At 37.3% G+C, this 25077-nt stretch overlaps 1 protein-coding gene across 1 annotated transcript in view; it reads right to left on the minus strand.

The window, feature by feature from the left end:
* Positions 1-24356, minus strand: part of LOC110459870 (GTP-binding protein GEM-like) — a 29928-nt gene extending 5572 nt beyond the window's left edge. Inside the window, exons 1-2 of the mRNA XM_021512335.1 lie at positions 23370-24356; positions 1851-1933 (exon numbers count right to left, since the gene is read on the minus strand). Of these exons, the coding sequence (XP_021368010.1) occupies positions 1851-1933; positions 23370-23904 (618 nt within the window). The 5' untranslated portion in view covers positions 23905-24356. The remainder of the gene's footprint in view (positions 1-1850; positions 1934-23369) is intronic.
* Between the last annotated feature and the right edge of the window lie 721 nt (positions 24357-25077).

Raw genomic sequence — 25077 nt, forward strand, 5'->3', positions numbered from 1 at the left:
CAGGAGATTGGATGCTCGCAAAGATCATTTCTTTAGACCTATTTAAACGTGTCAAATGCATTTATTCTGACTGCTTCTTTATATTCAACTCGCTATAAAGTGTTAGAGGTACTACCGTTAGAAAATGTGTTCACAAAACATGATCTAAGTTGCACCATAAAACATCAGTGAACTGCTTTTGATCAATGTTTTCGTCTAGATGGTTGTGTCGGAATTATACTAATGACGCTTCCATTATCGTTAACCGTATCATTACATGAGGCAAACTCCTCGACCATTCAGATGATAGTTGCCATCACAAGTCTATTAGCTAGAAATCCGCATCAGGAGCCATTCAGTACAGGAACCGAAGCGAACGGCGGTGAGACAAGAGCTTTCTGTCATGGACGACTTGTGTACGACCACACATTTGCCACATTGCGTACGTGTCGGTCACAATCAATACTGTCGTGTTATCAGTTTGTACCTTCAAATATCCGATTCATCAAAAGTGCTTAGATACCGCAGTAATACTTCGAAGAGTTCAGTGAAACTATAATAACCCAATATAATATTCGAATATTTTTTTCCATTAAGTGGCATTTTTCAAGGCAGAACATTAAAAACAAATAATCAAAATTTGTCTCAAAAAAGTTTGATTCATAAATGGAATTTCGAAAGAGCTATATAAAGAAAAAGATTACGAACTGTGCTATACGTTTGACGAATCGACAAATTCGAAACTACAAAGTTCAATTTTAATATGTTTGTTGATTGAAGTCAAATTAACGAAACTTTGTATCAGACATCCGGACATTTAATATGCAATCACAACATTCAAATACACACTCGATTTCTGTGTTTATCGCCGGTAAACATACGTGGATGTCCATTAAACAACTAATTCAATAATCCAGTCGGAATAAAGGAAGTTAAATATCCGGCTTCCATAAGACCACGGGAATTCTGTTGTTTCAAAAGTGCATCGTATTTCGCTAATTTCTTTTTTTAGTCATGACGCTCAGTATCGTTTACGTATAGTCACGTGTAATTGTAAGATATACCGCTAGATCAATAAAATAAAGTCGAGTGTTAACAACTGATATTAGTGTATAATGAAGCTAGATTGTGCGTAAACGTTCGATATAGAATAACGAAGATTAATCGAGTGTAGCAGTTCGATAGAGTTCCTTTAATGGGATTAATCTATGCGCTTAGCTCCGATCGATATGCATTCGTTACTGAGCACCTTTAGGGATTTTGAAGCACTGCGTCTTTTAGCTATACATTACAGCCATTGACACATTAAGCTGAAATTTAAATATCGTTAGTTCAATATTACTAAATATTAAACATTTATCGTATACCGATTTAAAAGTGTCATTATAAAAAAAAAAACATGAATAGTTTGGCTTTGGTTCTATTTTGTTTTACAGCCTTTTAATATTTAATTGATTAATGACAGCTAAGATAATCAAAGGAGTTGCCTCCATGTGTGTTGTGTAAACGGGTATGTGTGCTGGAGAAACGGTGTGTTGTTGTACTTGTCTCCATGTGATAGCGCGGATCGGATGCCGTCTTTAAAGTGCTATCCCACTAAAATACCATGCCGAAGGCACCCAGGACAGCATTCCACCCGGTCACATTGTATACTGACAACGGGTGAACAAGTCGTTGTCATTACTCGTAATGCTGAAGATATTGACAAAAAAAAAAAAAAAAAAAAAAAAAAAAATTAAATGCCAATAAACGTGTTAGTATACTGTACTATATTATGAAAACATTTAGTTTGACATGACTGAAATTGTCACGGTAGTGGTTATGCGATTGGTCTCAATGGAAAAGGGCATGTTCTTCTAAATTGTACCCACCTCTTCAGGACGGTCACAGAATACAAGCGTAGATTCTTCACCATCAAGCAGCACCGTTATCATCTTGTCTTCTTCAAGGTCAACTGAAACAGAAATCAATCACGGTCAAATAACAGCGTGCATATTGTTACAGAGTATCGATCACGTGATAATGTATATATGATATTATTAGCTACGGTTTGTAGAAAATGTCGCTATTTGCATATTTTCAGTAACCCTGTCAAAAATGCGATGCCACGCAAACGGACTCCACCACAAGCTCTTACCAACCACCACACGAAGGGATTAACGACTCAGAAGGCTTTTCCCTACCAAGGTTACATGATGATGAAATGAATAAACTGAGGATGACATATAGGCGTACACTGTAAAATAGAATAACAAAAATACAACAACCGCGTTTAGGACATTTCACATGCCCGTCCTGTTGCTACGTTAGTGGTAAACCTTACAGGTTAACTTATCATATCATCTTTAATTCCGAAAACAGTTAAGACACAAGATTCATGAACAGTATCCTTAAATGAGCAACGTTAGATTTCATGGCCCTGCGTATTTACGACACAACTAACATAGAGAGGAAACAGAAGTCAAGTAGCGTGCGCGTCGTTTGTTAGTGACATGTTCATGACATGTCCCCTCGTTATGTCGGGCCTTAAACTGGAAAAATGCAGTCTTTGGAATTCACCAGCTTGATCGATACAATAAAAGATTCGGAAAGAAAAAAGTATAGTCAGCATTAAAAATATCGTAGCTGAAGCATTTTAAACGTATAAAATGATATGTATCCCAAGAAGGGACCGAACCAAGTATTAAATATTACTGTTGACTAGTCTATGACAAATTAATCATGCTTATAAGTAAGTTGTATATAAGAAGTTAACAAAGCCTAGCTGGCGTTAGAGTGCCTCCCTCGTCTTACCAGCCCTCACCAATGGGCCTAATTAGGGACGAACGTCTGTAGTATGATTAGCTTTTTTCACGAAGAAATCAGGTTACGATCAGTTTGACTCAAAGATAATTGGAAATACTGTACGCGAATTCTGAAAATAAATCGATTTTCTTCTTTACAACAATGTATATACTTAATCGTGTTGCAGAATACCCGGCCTAATTCAAGGCTTTCGAAACACTCGACGTAATCGTCAAAAGTGGTTATTTGGTAGCATGAAGTACAAGCAGAAAGCCAGCACAGATCCAAACGAATGTCGCTCTTTATGGTACAACGTCGTTACCGTCTGATGCACTGGAACACATCGTAATACAAACTCCTAAGATATCATGTTGTAAAAGGTTTGAGTAATAAATTACAAGAAAAGAAAAAAAGCTGAAATCGTACAACATTACACATTCAGTTGTCAATCAATAGCTGTTAGAATATTCAACGCTTTTTTCATTTATGCGTATATGTATTCTAGTACAACATCAGGTAATCTGACATTTTTCAGTTGAAATAGTATGATGCCGTTGCTGGGTTATGACAGAGTATGACAAAGCATTATGGAGTATGTGTGAACGGTATAATACACATTGTCTGTATAAGAAAATGGTATAGTAACATACTGTCTGTGTCAGAAAACGGTATAGCAACATCCTGTCTGTGTCAAAGAACGGTAAAGTAACATACTGTCTGTGTCAGAAAACGGTATAGCAACATACTGTCTGTGTCAGAAAACGGTATAGCAACATACTGTCTGTGTCAGAAAACGGTATAGCAACATAATGTCTGTGTCAAAGAACGGTAAAGTAACATACTGTCTGTGTCAGAAAACGGTATAGCAACATACTGTCTGTGTCAGTAAACGGTATAGCAACATACTGTCTGCGTAAGAGAACGGTATAGCAACATACTGTCTGCGTCAGAGAACGGTATAGCAACCTAATGTCTGTGTCAAAGAATGGTAAAGTAACATACTGTCTGTGTCAGGGAACGGTGCATCAACAAAATGTCTGTGTCAAAGAACGGTAAAGTAACATACTGTCTGTGTCAGGGAACGGTGCATCAACAAAATGTCTGTGTCAAAGAACGGTAAAGTAACATTCTGTCTGTGTCAGAAAACGGTATACCAACCTACCGTCTGTGTAAGAGAAAAGAAGAGAAACATACTATCTGTGTCAGAGAACGGTACATCAACAAGTCTGTGTCAGAAAACGGTATAGCAACATTCTGTCTGTGTCAGTAAACGGTATAGCAACATACTGTCTGTGTCAGTAAACGGCATAGCAACATACTGTCTGCGTAAGAGAACGGTATAGCATCATACTGTCTGTGTCAGAAAACGGCATAGCAACATACTGTCTGTGTAAGAGAAAAGAAGAGAAACATACTGTCTGTGTCAGGGAACGGTGCATCAACAAAATGTCTGTGTCAAAGAACGGGATAGTGACATACTGTCTGTGTCAGAGAACAGTACATCAACAAAATGTCTGTGTAAAAGAACGGTATAGTAACATACTGTCTGTGTCAAAGAACGGTAAAGTAACATTCTGTCTGTGTCAGAAAACGGTATACCAACATACTGTCTGTGTCAGTAAACGGGATAGCAACATACTGTCTGTGTCAAAAAACGCGATAGCAACATACTGTCTGTGTAAGTAAACGGTATAGCAACATACTGTCTGCGTCAGAGAACGATATAGCAACATAATGTCTGTGTCAAAGAACGGTATAGTAACATACTGTCTGTGTCAGAAACCGGTATAGCAACATACTGTCTGCGTCAGAAAACGGTATAGCAACATCCTGTCTGTGTCAAAGAACGGTAAATTAACATACTGTCTGTGTCAGAAACCGGTATAGCAACATACTGTCTGCGTCAGAAAACGGTATAGCAACATCCTGTCTGTGTCAGAAAACGGTATACCAACATACTGTCTGTGTCAGTAAACGGTACAGCAACATACTGTCTGCGTAAGAGAACGGTATAGCATCATACTGTCTGCGTCAGAGAACGATATAGCAACATAATGTCTGTGTCAAAGAACGGTAAATTAACATACTGTCTGTGTCAGAGTACGGTATATTAACATACTGTCTGTGTCAGAGAAAAGAAGAGAAACATACTGTCTGTGTCAGAGAACGGTACATCAACAAAATGTCTGTGTCAAAGAACGGTATAGTGACATACTGTCTGTGTCAGAGAACGGTACAGCAACATACTGTCTGTGTCAGAGAACGGTACATCAACAAAATGTCTGTGTCAAAGAACGGTATAGTAACATACTGTCTGTGTCAAAGAACGGTAAAGTAACATACTGTCTGTGTCAGGGAACAGTATAGTAATATACTGTCTGTGTCATAAAACGGTATAGGAACATAGCATCAACAATATATAGTTATCGAACAGGCACAGTGTTGTCTGTAAACATGTGTCGTTTCTTTTGGAAAATAAAACTGTTTGAGTCTAACCGGCAACTTTTTGACCTTATCCCTAACTCCCAAACATTAGCTATTTTATGATACTATTACGAATCACTGTCATTTCTTAAAAGCTTTAAGGTATGCTGCAAGTTTGAAACTTTCGAAAATCTATCGGGAACCTTATCTCACGATTTACCAGTGGTTAAGCGTCATATTATATACGATGTAGTACTGAAATTATAATCCGGTTAAATGAGCTATTTTCCGATACATAGCATCTATCCGTTAATGAAAGACATTTCAGATATGTCCATCGTTAGCGATGTAAGGACATTTTGCATTGGTCAATAAGCTGTGTTATTGGACATCAATATTTGTGAGAGTCTTCCCAATAAACCTTATACATTTACAAGCAAAGCTCTCCCGAAATCCTCCATCGACGCAGAAAGCCAAATTAAACTTTTTTTCAATAGCACTTTATGGTAATTTGTCTTTTTCGGAATTGGCAGTGGTAAATCAATGTCTTAAGCGTTCCGAAATAAGTGTGGCGATAGAAAAATGTGTATACAAAGCTCAGTATAACGTTACAACAGATAATTCATTCTAAACTACCGTTCTATTACAAACAAAAATCCATCTATAAGGTTGCAGCCTATATCGAGGGCTAAAGGCCCATTAGCAGTGTCAACCACCTTGTAGGATTGAACAATAACTAGATGCAAGGTTATGACTGTCTCGTTTCCCGACAGACGGGGAATACCCTATAACATGTCGAACACTGACGATATGTATGCTGAAAGGCGTTATTGTATAAGAGTAAAGGCCTACTACAGAGAACACCAATACCGCGAGGAAGACATTTGTATGTATATACTACAGTGCAGGACCGATATTGTTATCGTATCATCATTTGATCAGGAAATGATCCTAAATAGAAACTTAGCAATGACATCATGAAGGCAACCACGACACCTACCAGTTGAGATAAACATGATTAGTTGGTTCTGTTATGCACACACTGTCTATTGAAGCTTTACTTGAAGCTTCATATTGTAATGCAACAATGGTGTCCGCAACGAATGAGTGATTTAGGCATCTGGCTGTCTATGGTCACAAGCCCTCAACTGCTTAGTCGCGAGTTTGAGGATTACGTGGGGCCGTCACCAGGTATTTACCGCAGGTCGGTGATTTTTCTCTTTTCAAATGACCAAAACTGTTGATGTAAAGCACGAACAAAACAAATTTGTAGTAGTGACCACTTCCTTCTACATATACATTATGTACATCCTGACCATCTCAATGTTGATTTGATATTGGTTAACGCTTTACTGGTATTATTTGGTCTGGACACCACATGTAATTAAACCGTATCTTACATGTGAATCAGTACTACGTATCAGAGTCTATGTTGATGTTTGCAGCCCTAGGTTCTATGTACTCGCTATTTTTTACACGATCAAGGTCAATGCTGTTAATCAAATCGTGTCCGCCATCAGCACTTCATGAGTCAACAATTATATAAAGATCAATGTTGACCTCATGACCTCTCGCCTTGTATCACAATGTCGTTAATATGGTTACGTATTAAATGAACCAGATCAACCCCGTCATATTCGTACTTAACGTGTTGCATACGTAACTTGATACAGCCATAAGGCCATGTTAATCACCTGATATTCTAGACTTACCGAAAAGTAAGCTTGGTGAATTTTGTTCATCAATTCATACATTATGTGTTTCCGACTAGAATTAAAATTATCTGACCAATCATTGAGTTATGAAGATACCAAGTAATGGTACAGGGATAAGACAGATTTTACTTTCTTCAATATCTTAGAAGCATTGGAACTAAAACAAAAATTCGATTATTTTTTCCGGCAAGGATTCCACAACATTCACTTCGTATGGAGATATTTAGTGAACAACATATTAAGAGACCATATTTTCATTCCCCTAGCTAGTGCGTCCATTTTCATTAAGTTCATGCATGTCGACAATGTTAATTTATTATTCGGTATTTTAACAAAGCTAATTTATTATTCGACATATTTTTCAGCTCTAAAACATCGCTTATCAGCACCAGTTTATTGCAGATCTAATGCGGACGGTATAATGACAGGTATATACGAGCCACAAACTACATTAAAGCATACACAAGAAAGGCTGAAGCTGTGATTAAACCACAAAATCCATGGTATTCCCGCTCACATAGTATTACTTATAACAATATATCTTATCATTAAGGCGCACCTGTAACATTTGTTGGCTTAACGCTGCAATGCCTATCCAACATCAAAGCTAAAACGGATTTACGTTGGTGTGGTAATTGTCGTGTGACATTTAAAAGACATTCACATATAACAGGGAGAGGCAAATTAATACTAATAACCTGCATCTCTACCCGTGTCAAAAACTCCATTACAAAAAAGGGTTAACAATAACAAAACCTTTAAGTTTGAAATTAAATTACATTTATTTTGCGAGATATACAGTATTATCATAATATCTCCGAAAGGAAGTCAACCACTGATTAACATATCTAGCGGAAACATCTTCTGATACGTGTAAGGTTTACCGATTTTGACTACGATTTGCGGTCTTGTGAACAGTATAGCGTGTCTTAAAGATAACTAAGTTTATATAAGCATCATAACTTCCAGTTGATATCTAACGATGCCTTTCTCAAACGCCTAAAAAAGTGTTCTTAAAAACATACATGTTAACATCATTCTTATAATGAAAACATTTTGTAAATAAGGCGCTTACTACCTCAATGTAACACATATTTAACAGCCGAAATATCTCATAAACTGTATTTAAAATACATCAGCGGGAATAGGAACAGTAATAAGAACAGTAAATATAGAAGCGAACAACAGTATAATAAACTTGTACGATGCTCTTAGCTGTACATATGCCATATCCTGGACTAACCAATAATCGCTCGGCACACCACGTAACTTCCTTGCGCGCGCTTTATCCGTTTTACCTCCGGTTCAGTACATTTCAGAAAAAAAATCCCGTTTCAATTACACAGGATTGTATTGGTCACTGATCCGTTTAATGTTGTAATAAAATGCAGTATTTTGTAATGAAAAAGGTTATGATTTGAGCATTGCCATGTTAAAAATTGTATTTGAAAAAAATAACTAGAAACGTTATATGTTGTTTTCAAATAGTAATTTTCGTTATACAACTATTTACATTCCCTTTCATATTGCTGGCACAAAAGTATGATGCTATTATACGAATCATCTAATCATAATGGTATCACCTTGTTGTAGCACCAACAAAACATAAAAATTAAACGGGATAACTGTTTAGTTATGCCAATAGTAGAATCTGATAGAATAGTGAGGAATCGTAAAGATAGACAATATGTCCACATCATATTGTACATGTAACAACCTTTAAAAATATTTTGGATAGTGGCTTTCGGAACCACGATGTATTTTGATGCATTCCTAAGTCTCACAACCTTAATTACATGCAATCAAAATCATTTTCCTCAACCACCATAATCAACAACAGCACATGTTTTAGTCATTTTCAAGAAATCCATACAGACGCCAAATGTTTATGAGTGAATCTACTATGACACTAATTTGGATAACCAAAAAGCAATTCGTAGACGCAGTGGAGAGAACGATACAATTTTAAATAACGAGTTATTATCGTCACCTTCCTAACATCTGTCACATTTATCAATATACGATTGTAGAATTAATTTACTGTAGATGTTTCATTGGGGTAATTAAAATGAAAAATTCCAATAAACGCTACGAACACGTTAAATTGGATTTAAAAAACACACACACAGAAATTTGCTGAATACCTCTTTGAGATGCAAGAGTCATATTTAGAGCAAACAACAGGCTCCTATCTAGTCCCATATCAAAGGTTCAGTGCTTGTTTGATGTGCCGACCTTGCTGTTGTTCACCACCCTCACAGAGCTGCTGTTCTTTGATATTTCCAGTCAAAGAGGCATGACATCATAAACCAATTGATGACGTGTTTTGAGTGGGTGCAAGTGTGCTTGTTATCGTTACCTCTTGCCGATAGATGTCACTACCAGTACAATCTATTGCGTGACTGAAATAACAATGTTAGCGTCCACCATGATTGTCATAAGAGTGAAACAGTCCTATGTCTTAGAGGAAAACATCAAAATTAGATTACAATTACCTATCTGTCTAAATATGTAACTACAGGATAGGGAGGGTAATGATGATTAAGGCGGCAGATAGATAGTAAACGACCCCCTAATTATAATATCGTATCATTAGATCCAGACAACCAGTACGATATCACAAGCCGTGTTTCAATTTGCTTTAGAGCTAATCTTTGTGACCGTTATACTATGTATTAAATTGTGTACTGCTTCATCCCTTGTCCTCCCACTCAATAGTTCAATGTACAGCCACGTCTATAACCTTATTAACCTTATTTACATACATATTTGTATTGAGAAACAGTATTAATTTAGCATTGGAATGGGTTTTTCTACTCTGACTTTCCCAATTGTTTTAGTTATGATGTTGTTTACATCTATGTAACACTGCAAGGTACTTGTTGTTATTCTATCAATATTTATTCTGATTTTGCACTAGGCACGTGTAATAATAAATAATAAATATATACAGCATTTGATATAGCGCCCTATCTAGATAGAATAAGCCACTCTAAAGCGCTTTACAGTACATATATATTCAACTTATGCAATCAATAAAAGTTTGAGGAATTCGCAGGAGCTGCCTTATCAGACGCTAGTAACTAGTCCTATGTCACCTGGCTAATATCTCCCTATGTGTGTATGTATGCATGTGTGCTGGATATGTATTGTGTTCTGTTTGTAATGGGACCGTGATTCCAACAGTATCATTTATGGTACCACATTACTTGAATACTACAGCACAGATACTGCAACACCCACCCCAGACCATTTATACTCCACCTGTGTTGTTGGAGTTGTGTGGGCAGGATACAAATACTTTCTCTGAATATTCTTGCGTAAGACGACTTCTGAATTTAACCCCGGCCGCGTGGGTGGAAGCGCGGAGTGTTTACCACTCGACCAATTCGCCCATAACATAAGAAACAAAATGGCGTGAATGTTAATGGTGTGTAACCCAGCTTCTGAAACAGAGATTGTTGCCTGCGTCGTCTTTGTTTTGTTTTTATTTAAACGAATGATGGCTTTTAAACTCCATACGAATGTCTGCTATGAAAATTGCGTTAATATTATTTTGATAATTGAAATTCATATTTGAAACAGTTTACTGGTGATATAAAATATTTTTTTCATGCCGATTCCTAAAATTCTAGATAGGGTGTCTCATTATGATAGTCTGGTGTTCCGAATACCATTTTCTGGATATATATATAGAAATGCTAAAATATCAAACAAAACGAGGGGTTGTTGAAGCTTGCTGAGTGTATATGAAAACATTCGCTGTCGGATGGAAAATATAATCACCCACTTTAATATTTTATGTCTTGACATTTGCAAACTTCTCAAAAAAGCAAAACCAAAAAAACCTCGGTAGAGTAAACGTAGGCTGTAGTAAGTGATGTCACAACAGCTGTGACCAGTACGTAGACGTTGCTACTGGATTAGATGAGACAGCTGTCGCTAGTAACATGTTAGTCCGAGAATGGCCAGTACGTGTTCACAAGTATACACTCAAATAGGACGTAGTAAACACCATATGGTCGCAGATGTATCTTCAATATGGTATTTTTTCCTGTATTATAAATAAATTCAGTTTTACCTAGGCAAACACATCACAACACCTAGAAAATAAGCAGATATTTTCCTTTCACACATGGCATAATGTGGGGCGATGTAGTCCGTATGCCTGGTCAAACGTCAGGTTCTACCAATAGTATGTCGCTGAAAACTTTTGTCAAATAATGGAATATATGATATTGTCAGCACCACGACCTTCACCTCACAGGCGTGTTTGTGTCAATACAATATTAGTTTCACGCATCAAACCGCCGTCACTTGTTAACAGGGTGTGAGGGAATTGGTTTGCTCTGTCTCACTACATGGTCGTAATAGGCGATTCTTGTCGCCTTTACCGGATTATCAATGGACATTTCTACAATATGACGAACTGACGTAAATTGCCAAACAATAACTCGTAGACCAGTATATGGCGGTAATATTATTTCACCCCTTTCTCTATTATCCTGTCAATTTGACAAGCTATACGCGCGACAATATTCCCTGTTATCCAGCAGACTGAGCAAGTTTGATGAGATTAGTTTAAGGTGCCGCAATTTGAATCCCGGCGCAGGCATGGACCTTTCAAAGTTACATGTATCTAACTATTGTCCTATCACATGTTTATGAAAGGCTCAGTACCAAAATAGGTTCTCGGATATGATTGTAACCCGTATGGTCCGTGTCTTGATGCGCAGGCAATATATCTCAACGAGAAAGCTAACTTCGTACGTTCTAACCAAACAACGTATACCATTGTGTGACGCCCTTTCCATTTTGACCAAACTTATGTACACGCCGTTCATCACTATCCAGTTGTTACGTACTCCTTTCGAAGGTGACCAGTACAACAGAAACAGAGAATCTCAACTGACCAATTGAATGTGCAATCCATTCTTAGTTGTCCAGTTTACTGGACAGAGTGATGCAACACGTTTCTATGCGTCTAGTTTATTAGAAATTAGTTTGTGTATCATGTTTCATAATATACTTGACTCCGTTCTGTATGCCTGCTTTTTGCACATAATCCATAAGACGTTTTCAAGTCAATTTGACAAGATCATGTGACTTAGTCAATGATATATCCTAAAAATGACGCGAAACTTAGTGCGCACTTTGGAAGATAATTACATATGGGTTTGTTTTAGAAAATGTAAGAGTTCTTCCCATAGCAAAGTAATGTAAAACAATAGTTTCACTCATGTCTCAGGAATGTTAAAAATAAAACTGTTCATGTACGTAGCGCAGGTTATGGCTAAAACAACTCCAAGCCGTTCTAGTTGTATGAGAAGAAATGTTTATTCTTTGACATGGACAAATAAACCTATGGAATAAATACACATACATAATCACTCATACATCGCTCTTACTATGAAAAAATGGACATACAATTGATATAACGAATGATTATTATGTTTTAAATTATATTATTTCATACTTACACACATAAATACTTACCAGGACCTTCCAGAGTAAGGATGCAGTGACTGTATTGTGCCATTCAACGGGGAACAATATAATATCATTCATAAAAACGAATCATGAGAAAACAATAAACCGAGAAAGTCCTCAATTTGACGTGTACCGAATTGTCATTAACGTACACAAAAACATTAAAACCAATAACCGGAAAAACGGTATTGTTGTTATAATATTTCTGCTAAATGTTGAATTTGGTGTGACAGACCGGAAACGCCTACGTGTGTGATTAAATGTGATTGACAGATGATTATTGTTTAATACGATTAATCCGTTCAGTTTCAACTACCCCAGGCCTACGATTGGCAGTTAACTCTAAATTCCATTCATCAGTTATTTGTGTAACATATAATCGCCATCTTCGAAACGTCGGTTTATCAGAAACTTGTCTTGAACACATAAGGTCCAATTCTAAAAAATGAGTTCAACGTTGCTATCATTAAATCTGTGTATTCGGCATTATTGGCGTGAAACACGTTTTCTTCCTACACGACTGTTGCGAAAACGAGGAATGAATCAAATTTGATTCGTTGTTGTTTCTCTTTCTATTTTTGGAAACATGTCGGCTCCGTTTTCATGTATAATTTGGAGTGTGATTATGATAGTTAGTTTGTCTGGATATTGTCAAAATTTGAGTAGTAGAGCGTGACAGAGGATTTTTTTAAAAACAGTTGAGTTGAGAACCCATAGCTCAGTGGTGGAGGGCTAGTGGAAGCAGAATGTCAAGCGCCTTAACCACTTGGTCATCGCGGCCCTCTTGAATAAATGTGTGACAAGGTATATTTTAATGCAACTTTGTGTTATAGAAATGCTTTTATTTAAGCATTGAACTGTTTTTGTATGGTATTTATGATCTATTTGACTGACACAGCTTTGCAAGCAAACAAATCATAATGCGCTAGCGCGTATTATGTTGGAAGTTAATTCGAACTTTTCTCTTTGCTCATTTTGTGAAGAATCCAGACGTGAATGTATTTGTTGATTGTATGGGAACCTGACAACAGTCGGTAGATTCTATAACATCCTCGTTATTTGACATGTCGTCAGAAACTGAGGTACCGTGGATGCGAGACGCGTGAAACTGATAGCGTTTGAAGTGAGTGATCTTGCAGCAGAGCACAGATTTGTTACAAATGTCTGAAATGTTTATGTGTGCTGTGACTCATATCAGTAGGTCTGTAACATATGTGTAAGTAGGTCTATAGAATATGTATATTTCAGACATTTGTAACGAACCCCTGTTGATCAGTACAGTGTAACAGACGATATTTCTGATAAATTGCATGAGCGTTAAAAATGTTTCCATTACCGGCATTGGTGATTTCAACCGATGTGCATTTTGTACGATATTGCAGACCTTGGACTTGTTTTCGTTGTAATGTAAGTGTTTTTTATTTTATTAAATATTTTGCACATAGATTTACAATGACATTGTCAAATCTCACAATGCCCAGCAAAATTTCAACAGCCGTCATGTTTATTTATATTGGATATTGTAGTTCCGGTCAGTGTTGTATTAATACGCTAAGAATTGTGTCTCGTGATGCATGGTAATTAAAGTCCCATCAACGACACAGCTTTCAAAGAGGCTATATAGTGACAATGCCATGCAAAATGTTAATATATTGCAGTAGATTATCTCTTGTTATTGAACGCGTGATCAAGAATTGCATTTAAATAGGAGAAATTATTTTAACACACGTTCTGGAAAACTGCTGAAAAAAAATCAAAGTTCTCTTTAACATTACCGATTGCCTGTCACTTCCTCTTATTATCTCTCGCAAAGTTCTAATTTTGATTTGTAGCTTCCCGTTCACGGAAGTTATATAGAATGGGCTTGACTAATTTAAACATAAAATTGGTAATAAAGTTCAATGATAAAGTGCGTTCCAAGAATGACAGCCAAGAAAGCCTAATTATGTGGCTGAACAATGAATGCAGTAGAACTGGTGCGTGACAGTGCAGCATGCCGTTCATTTTTATACGGGACTTTTGGTTAAATACCGAATGAAACATGACAAAAGTGCGACAACGCAGGGAACTCTGGCGTTCCATCAGTAGTTTCACTAAAATACAAGCACAATAAAACTTAAATGTAACAGAGGACATTTTAACCTTTTAAGTTAATATACTAAATAATTTGTGTATAGATATATGACTTTGTAAGACCTGTCAAGGTCAGACTTCTGTTTCCAACTGAATGGTTGTAAAAAGCGCAAAATTAATCTGCTGCACCTTACATATACTCTCCTTCGACTATATGCGACATTTAAAATCTTTGTCATTTCGACACATATCAATACCTTCCCGGTTCTTCTTAAATATCTAGAGCATTTCCTTACTTCTTTCCTTGCTTATTCCAGTACCCTGTCTTGTATCAATGGGCCGTTGAGATTTTTTCAAGCAAATAATTTACCGAAATGTGTATGTAAGGTGTGGAAAAAGATATTCTAAAATATGAACATTGTAAAGAAAAAAGTGTGAATCCATAACAAAGAAAATAAAGTTTCTATGGAGGGGTTAGTGTGTCTTACACCACATAGAACGACTGTCATAATATATCTCGATAAATCAAGGTAAATCTTTAGAAAATGAATCCTGCAGCATGAGATGGATAGCAATACAAAAAAAGAAATAAAAACAAATATATTTAAGAAAACCTTTCATCAAAACGGTCTCCCGTAGCAGAAGAAATTGGAAGACCTAAAAAATCTTATATCCATTGCAGAGGACAGCTGGATCAAAATTGACCTCCTTCTCAGAATACACTTAAGGAAAACTACAGATGTAGATTGATTTCTTCCACTAAACAAGAAAAAGCTAACTCCTCAACTGTATGCTTAAAGCCAAACAGGTTGAAATTCAAACAGGTCTAAACTGCTGTTGGACCTGAAGGTGCATAAAACTCCTCAATGATAAGAATTTCAAAAATTCCTGGTTCATTTCAAATTCATAATGAGTCAAGTGTGTATGTCACGAACCGAGCCCCTACTAAGAGACTATTGTGGTTACGACTAGTTTGTTACAATTAGTTACGGACATATATATCATGTGCATTTTTTTTATAAAAGATACAGCGCATCTTGTCTAATTGTCAAAACTATATATGAGTTACAATTGATCTAAGGATTTCATTTTTTCAGTTCTATTTCAAGTATACCACCAAAGTTAGAAACTTCCAACTGATTAACTCCGTTGTTTTGTTCCGTTTTCTTAACTGCACATTGAAGGGAAACAGACGCTAGAATGTTATTAAAATCATGAACAAAAACCAATAGCAACTGCCAACCTTCCTGTATAAAATGGTAACGATGAATGTGGATATGTAAATATTACCGACAAGGTCCATTTAAATACAGGACACAAACATTTGTTCTACTTACTATTAAATAACAAAGAATTGATGTGTCTGTGGTTCTTCGAACACTATTGTGAGGCGTTTTTGTTTTTAGCTATACTGAGTGGTGATGTCCAATGCGTTGAGTGGTTTGGTTTGGTTTAGTATTGTAACACCTATGGTCATTTAAGGACGGCCTCCCCTGTGTGCACGATTCATGCGTACATGCTCGTGTTTGTCTCCTTGTGATAGCACGGAACTGATGCCGACTTTATCGTGCTACCTAACTGGAACACACTGCCGAAGACACCCAGCAGGACAAACACAACCACAATTCGAACTCGAAATCGATTAAATAAGGGCAAACTATGAACAAGGGAAACATTTTCACCGAGTTCCCTGAAAATGTACAAGCATTGAGATGTTGCTACATCAAGAAAGGGAAAATTCACTATCGAAAAGTCGACATCGTCCCGCTGGTGTAATTTTACATCCATGTACAATACAATAATTGATTATTGCACAAAGGTAAGATATATTTCTTTGGAGAATATTTTGGAATATTATAATAGGAATTATATCCTTACCTTCCTGAGACAATAATAAAACATAATTTAAGTTTTTGAAAAAGTTCTGTTTTGAAAACTTATACCGTTAAAAGGGAGAGATTCTCGGTCTTTTTATTTAAAATGAAACTCAGAAAATATAGTGCAAAAACTGAACGCAAGAACGGCGATGACCATTTTACAACTGATGGTAGTTTTAGTGAACGAAATGTTGTAATCAGTAAAGAAGAACTTTTATTTGTGAAATTGAGTAGATATGAACGATTTTGACCGAACAAACACGAAAGGTGCTCTTTATGTTGAATTCTTATTTGTCCATTTGGGATTCATTTGTTTATGAATGCAAACTCAAAACAGTTCAATATCTAAGTAAGTACCAATTGTATAGTGTTTTGCGAAAAATCACCGGAAGTAAATGATAGGTTGGACAAGACACATAACAGAAGTAAATGATAGATGTGCCAAGAGTAACAGAAGTTGACGAGTTGTCGGGATTGGCATCATAGACATGTTCTGAAAGGTATTCTTGAAGCAACATTTCACGGTGGCTTAAAATACACAGAGCCGTGTGTGAAACAATCTAAGCATTTTTTGCACAACAGTTCAACGAACGAGTTCCCGATACTTCAGAGTGGACGGCTGCCCGCCAACTTATCGGCGTCGTGTTGGCGACAAATCTGCGATAAGAATTGGGTGTGCGGTAGGCGGCTCTTTGGGTGATAATTATCAGTTGACGCAACGAAACGATTCGTTCTCGGGGTATCTTAGCGACGACACTCCTAGCCTGGAAATTGATATCACACTTCCGTTTTCAGCCGGATGTGACAGGCATTCGGACAGGAAGTCTATTAGACTTTTCGAAGAGTCACCATCGTTGAATGTTTGTCCTAATTGAGAAGCTACTCGCATATGTTCAATCTTCTAATTCTAAAATAATATTGCTCTAGGCAGGTTTCGTGAGTTGAATGTTTCAGATATAGCTCGTGATTGTGAAGTACTTTGATCACAAATATTTACAGATATATTTTGATATGTGATTATCACAATAGGTTATTTCCAGTTCCGGTCTGCTTTCTGTCCGCATCTATTTTTAATCGATGCAACAAATGATATTTGGTGTGATGCGAAATAGTATTCCCTAGACTGGTAAAATTAGAAAGGTCGACGCAGACGCATTGACGTCCGTAGATTAATGAGTACACGGCATCAATTCTGACTCATGTAGACGCCGAGACATCACCTCCGGACCTACTACTCTACTTCCGACTCAAAAAGTTATAATAGCCTATGTCGTGCATGGCATTCATCAACTAATCTCAAGGAGGATTATATGGCTCGCCTTGCTGTTGATACCGCAGCACTGGGCATGCCGGAAGTCCAACTCACCAGTGTCCAATGCAATAACGTGTGGCATGGCCTCATGATTCTGTTATACGTGTCTAACGTCTGGGAACAATAGCTGAATGTATGGTTAACTTACAGTTTTCAAGTATGGCATCTTTAGAAGAATTCAATTGATTTGAAAGTTTAAAATCATTAATAGGTTTTACATGTTCATGCAAAACGCTCGAAAAATAACCATCAGACTGTGTTCTGACTACTTATTTTTACAGAGCGATATTGTACAATATAAATCCATAAATGAATACCAATAAACAACCTCTTTCGTTCGGAGGAATACTTAATCTCTATTAATCATGAACATTGCCATACTTATGTAACCCTACAATATTTTTCCAACACTTGCTAAAAGGTAGGGGTAGTTTAAACCAACCAGGGGAATATCTGTGTAATTATAATAATAATTCGAGGTTCTTATATACCGCTTTATCACAACCTAGTTCGAATGTCGTCTCAAAGCGGTTCACAAATTATTATCCGTGGTTATAAGGCATTTGCAACCAGCCAATACCATTCTCAACTCCCTGGGGAGCATACAGCCGATGCTGCCATTTCGGCGCTCACAGCTAGCATTCAACAATTCAAGCACTGCCCAACCACGTACTCATTTACAGCTGAGTAGACTAGAACAAGCAGAGTAAAGTATCTTGTTCAAAGATACAACACAGTGCCGTGACGTGACTCGAACTCCCAACCATTCGGTCACAAACCTGGCGTCCTACCACTAGACTACCGTGCCTCCAATAGGAAGTATGTGTCCTCAGCGGAGTCGTTCCCCGATGATCAGCAATCGAAACGATTAAACTTAAGGCACGGTTACATTGTAGATCGACAAAAGATCTGGTCTTCGAACTTTCAATGGATTCGGTTAGTGTGGTCTTTACAGTGCAGGTCAGCTACTATTCAGCAAAACATTTATCCTACAATTTGCAATCGGTAATTTAATCATGGCTTAAAGACTGCATAATATTAGCAGAGATACATTCGTTGGTATGTAAACGGGTGCCAGTAATGTTGGGTTAATATGTATTCAATGTCATCCTACTGCTGCATTTCGTAAAAGGAGAATAATGTAGGACCCCAAATAGAATCGGCTGTTTTCTCCCAAGTCGTTTGCTAAGTGGACAGTGAGGAAACTAAAAGTGATATCCTGCGTCTATTACATCATTTTGTATCTTGATATTATCTCTCTGCTTCCTAGCAACCTATTTGTTTCCTAGCACTTTCCTTTACAATACCTCAGGTTTGGTCTTGGTGTTCGTTCAAGTGTAGTAAACAATGTGTTATGTCCCCAGGCATGGACATACCTATGTCTGAAAAATGGTAGCTGTTATTTCCAGCGTAACGTGCAGCATTAAGGGTAATGACAACAACTGGTTTACCCGTGGACAGTACAATGTGACCGGGTGGAATACTGCATTGGGTGCCTTTGGCATATTATTTCAGTGAGGTAGCACCCAAAAATCTGCATCAGTATACCAACATAGCCTGTTTCAAGCACACCAAAAGCACATGCTAATAGTTGGCCTGAAGATGTACAATAATTTTCAGAGGATTTATATTTACTCATTTCCAAATATATTGTTTTAATTTTCCAATTTTTCAACATTTGTATTTAATCTACATATCGTTTGGAGTCAATTGTTATTGTATTATATTCCATTGGAGTTCACTTCAAATAAGACCTACATAATTGGAGTTAGTTTTAGTTACAGAAACGAAATAAATACATTTGAAGTTACAATCGGGATTTAAAACAAATAACGGGGAAAAAACATATCATGTTAGACATCCCGTTTAATGTAAACACTTTAAATACACGTATGCATAAAAGAATGCAAATTTACCGTTTTATTTGCTTATCCCTGCGCGGTAATCGTTCGCTGCCTGTGGTATATTACCCCTGTACATTGTTAACAAACCACGCGTAATGAGATATAACATTACCCCGCCATGAACAAAGTCGCATCAGTAAAATCGGATCCCTGGGAAGCAATAAAGATTCACATTTCTGAAGTAATAAAAAACATTCTGTACTCAATAGCATTGACTATCGGCTAAACAATGTGCAAATTTTGCTAAATATATTTTTCCAATCGGCATAATTGGGCGAATTCTGTGAGAGTAAGGAGAAGTCGAACGCTTTGAACAGCCTATTTGGTTGTACACAACAAGTAGATCTACTGCATACAATAGGCTGTTAAAGATATAATGGTTCCTGGAGGCTGGTAATATATACACAGTAATCAATAGAATATTGACAGGTACACCGATCTCCATAACCGGTCGTCCACCTTACAAAGACTGCATATCCAGGTACAGATGGAGCGTGGAACGGCTTCACTGAACTAGTCCGCTGTTTCGATTTGCACACTGACATTTGTTGGTTAAACCACACTTGTTCTTTTTTTGTAAAACAATATTACTCGCTAGGTCGTGACACGTTTCATTTCTTTTCTTACTTTTTAATATCACTATTCGATGTAATCATGCAGGTTTCTAAATTGGAGAAGCTGTGCAATATGTGTTTGATTTCAATCAATTTTCGGTGACAAAATGCTCAATTTCATTTCTGAAATGAACTGATTTGTATTAACAGCCACGTTCGCAACATGCGGCGACACTATATCACAAAATTAAATTGCATACCCAGCAGAATTATTACGGAATGGTCTGAGCTGCGGGTTTCTATAAATACACACGACTCAAATTAATGTGCAAAAATTTAATTCGTGTATATTAATGAAATACAAAATCTAACACGATTTTGTGCCGAGGTGTTTTAATCTGGCAGCTTAACACTGCATTGCAGATAACCGCAAAAAATGTAATATCAAGTTGAATCACATGCGTTATGCACGGATACACACGTCATGCATCTATGTGTATAACGTTAAATTACGGTTTATGACGACATACATGATGTCAAAGAATTGTGAGGTCGCAATGAAGACGATAGACATAACAAGAAAATCAAGATGTCGACATTAAAAGTTATGGTTTAAGAGACACGATTTTCGATAATACTCGCATTGATCGTTGGAAATGTAAAGAAGAAACAATAGAATTAATAGTAAGTTAACATGGCATTTCCGAAAATCGTTCAGAACGTTTCTCTCCGACTCGACAGAGCATCAGTAAAGTCACCTGCACTAGTGTCATCCATTTCCTTTGAAATTGAAACTCATTTCAAATCCTATTTTTATCCTTTACTCAGTTTGCAGTTAAATATGTAAGGTGTGTATTATTACCCATTTTGATTCCACAGGAAACAATATGTTGACGTAACAAATCATTTCCATTCCATTTGAATATAACGAAAGTTGCTTTTAGCTCATTTGGATTTCGAAATCAAGACGAAACTGCATACGTGCATAAAATGTTGAATGATCGTGGGATTGAGGTTATTACAGGTAGTGAAAATCATGCAGTCGATACACGATTGATATTTTCAATATAACTTTATACCATGCTAGATCAGTAATGAAGTAGGTCGCCGCAAGAAGCCATACAAATCCAACAGTTTACTGCACCATAAACAAAACAATCCATTGCTAAAGTTTTCAGAAACATATGAAAAATGTACAGCTATAATGTTTAAGCTATAACTGATAAATTGGTCTTAAAAATATATTTAGGGAAACCGTGCCCGCATCATGCTTTGCCACAAGCTTTAAGGTTACGGCCAGCCTTCAGGACTGGTCAAGGCAACACAAGGTTACGGCCAATCCTGGGGACTGGTCAAGGCAGCACAAGGCTACGGCCAACCTTGGGGACTGGTCAAGGCAGCACAAGGCTACGGCCAACCTTGGGGACTGGTCAAGCCAACACAAGGTTACGGCCAACCTTGGGGACTGGTCAAGTCAATGCCTTTTTGTATTCTGTCTGTCAATAGTTCTATATAGTAAGTATCCTCTCTATAGTAGTCATAACCTTCTCTTATACATATACGTAATTTTGAAATTGAAGACATAAAAACAACCTGCTTTAAGTTTGTATTTCTATAGTCTATCTTCTTATCTGATACAGAAGTTACATTTACTAAGAGTAACACCTGTGAACATGACACGCTAACATCCAGAACCGAGCTACGGTCTATAGTTTGGAGGACCAAGAACTTTGATAGGTCATTTATTTCACGTAAATGGAAAACACATTGATCAAAAAAGTTTTGCTTTTTAAGACTGTCTTTCAATATTTGTGGCCGTGATTTATTTTAATCTCACATAGATGTACCGTATGTTAACCCTCACTGTTCAATACAGCTAAGAAGTGTACATGCTTTGTTCAATGTCAATTTTATAATATAGTTATCTTGCACTGCTAACCGTATTTACGGCAAACGAGCTACCACATGGCTCTTGTACGTGGGAATGAACGGGGCAGACAAACCCGATTGACTTATCTCAAAGAATCGGATCACGTGGGATTTTACCACGAGGTGTAATGATAGATAGCAAGTTCGTGTTTATATTATCAGCATTCCACGGCATTCGTTCAGCGAGCAAGCAACTGAGTGGACATTTGATTTCTGTAGGTAATATCTGCTTAACACGAAACAACCAAGATGTAAAGTGTCCGTATTGCATTGCTGCTAACCATTCAATGGGAACTATCGAATCAAACTGAACTCAAATTACACAAGCCGACAATAAAAATATGACGCATGCATTGCAGGTGCGTGCAATGTGCAATTCTCTATCTTCTAAGAAATAACTGTTTTATATTATTATAAATTGAAAACAATATGTTATCTTTTGAAGCATACACTTAATTTTATATGGAATGCATCTTGCTTCTATTGCTTTTAGACACAGCCTGGAGACGATTTGAAATTTGTTTATTTATTTTTATCTTGGTTTAGTTCAATTTCTATATAGAAATGGACGTATCATTGGCTTAGGCCTTAGATAAACCTTTCAGCCAAAATATTGTTACACGCCAATAGCTTAACGCTAATACCCAACACCGTTAGGGTCTATCCGTCAAACTGTCATTGGGGGCCCATTTTGACATGAGGTCAAATAGAAATTATGACGGATATTCCCGTAAAATTGACGTTTGTCACTGAATCAGTTTTTTTCCAAAGTAAAACCCGATAAAATAAAACTTTTTTTTTTCTGTTTCGAACTTGAATATAAGAAGCGGAATGTAATTTATAGCAGTTTTGATGGTATGCAATACAGTTGCGATCAAACAGGTTCTCCATAATGCGCTGAAGCGAATCATGACATACGTCTGAATGGAATTGTGTTGCATAAAGTAATAGTATATTTACACATTCGTTTGAGTTACACAACAAATTGTATGGATTATACATTGAATTGCAAACTTTTAAAATGTATTTATGCATTATTCTGTTATCAACAAGCCACACTAACAAGAGCCATATGTACAATGTAGCACTGTGATATGTACGTACATTGATGGACCATGTTGAAATAGATGAATTAACTAGATATGCATTAATAACGAGAAATAAATATCAATTTCATTCATTATGAAGATAAGCAGTATTATTCTCAAAAGAGTATGCATTGATCTATATTTCAAGCATCTTGCTTTCATCTGATTAATGCAATGCTGATTTTGAACACAACATGTTTCTATACATGTACAACCAAAACATAACAAAATGTTACTTACTACTTCCGGTGTCCGTGGGCCCTATATACTCTGACGTCATGAACTGGTCCGTCAGGGATGTCTTACCGACCCCGTCTGACCCTAGGACCACCACTTGATAATATTTTGGTATGTCATCACTACATGTCGACGTGGAAATCTTTGGTGTCGGACTATTGCTATGATTGTCGAGAATTTGGAGTTCTGAGGTATCATCACGAACCGTACCTCCTGACGCTAGAGACTCTTTTGAAGATTTCTTTTTGTAACTGTCGCCACGATTGACTACTCCCCTGGAGGTAGTTTTGAAAGACCTGACCCTTCTCAAACTCTGTGGTTGTTCGTTTTCGGTATTGTCAAACAAGTCATTAAAGGAGGACGAAAGTACTTGATGTCGCGCGCGGGAAGGCATGCTGTTCCTCCGCGGACGATCACAGCAGTCCGGGTCATCAACGTCGCGAGTCCGGGAACGACTCTTAAATGATCTTGTACGTGTGTGATGGGTGTTTACCGCTGAATCAGGCGAAAGAAATCGGGAGGACGCCGTATCGTTCATTCTGATAATATAACCTCGTATTTTGTTCAACACAATGGCCAAGCACACAAACACGATAGCTGTTAATCCTTCATAGTTACGTTAGTGGCCTTTGTAGATAAACACTAGGCTTAATAGAGAGCAATGCAATAAATATGCCACGCTTCGGCAGTTAGATAGGTTCCAATAAAGTTTCCCTCTGTCCACGAGGTCGTATCACCATTATGACAAGGCCTATTCTACTGACAAGCCTAACTGCTAAAAGTCTCCTTTCCGTCACATACCGTCCGCTTTCTGCTATTGAAGCTTCGATCGCTTCTGTGCGTACGGAAAACAGGAAAAGTCACGTGACAAAAACTATCGATAATTGGTTTTATATCACATATATAGTAAACAGCTCTACTATAGCCTTTGAAGTTAGTGAAAAAAGCTCGCGTGTATATTAGGAAAAAACACTGTGAAATACAGATAGTTTTCTCTGTGAGCTTCTGTTTGATTTGAGCGTAAACAGTATATATGTGTAACAGGCTGCAGAGAGCGATCTGGTGGACCACGTGGGTTCGATCCGAGAGGTATTTATAAGTATGGTTATCAGTAACGGCTGATACATGCACGGATGCTGACTACATAAGTTAACTAAGTTGTAAATACCGAGCTTTCTCACCTGTCCTTTTGTTTTACCTTTGTCGTTGACATGTAAAACCGATGTTTTGTTATATATAGCCCCTGTGCTATCAGGAAGTATAACCACAAAGCATTTTACATTCCTGCGTTATATAGCGTATTCTGTCATGGTGTACAGGAAGTCCTCCCTTTAGACAGACCTACATCCCCTGTGTTATATAGCGTATTCTGTCATGGTGTACAGGAAGTCCTCCCTTTAGACAGACCTACATCCCCTGTGTTATATAGTGTATTCTGTCATGGTGTACAGGAAGTCCTCCCTTTAGACAGACCTACATCCCCTGTGTTATATAGTGTATTCTGTCATGGTGTACAGGAAGTCCTCCCTTTAGACAGACCTACATCCCCTGTGTTATATAGCGTATTCTGTCATGGTGTACAGGAAGTCCTCCCTTTAGACAGACCTACATCCCCTGTGTTATATAGTGTATTCTGTCATGGTGTACAGGAAGTCCTCCCTTTAGACAGACCTACATCCCCTGTGTTATATAGTGTATTCTGTCATGGTGT

The sequence above is a fragment of the Mizuhopecten yessoensis genome, unplaced genomic scaffold (genome assembly GCF_002113885.1).
Source record: "Mizuhopecten yessoensis strain PY_sf001 unplaced genomic scaffold, ASM211388v2 scaffold10247, whole genome shotgun sequence".
Lineage (NCBI taxonomy): Eukaryota > Metazoa > Mollusca > Bivalvia > Pectinida > Pectinidae > Mizuhopecten > Mizuhopecten yessoensis.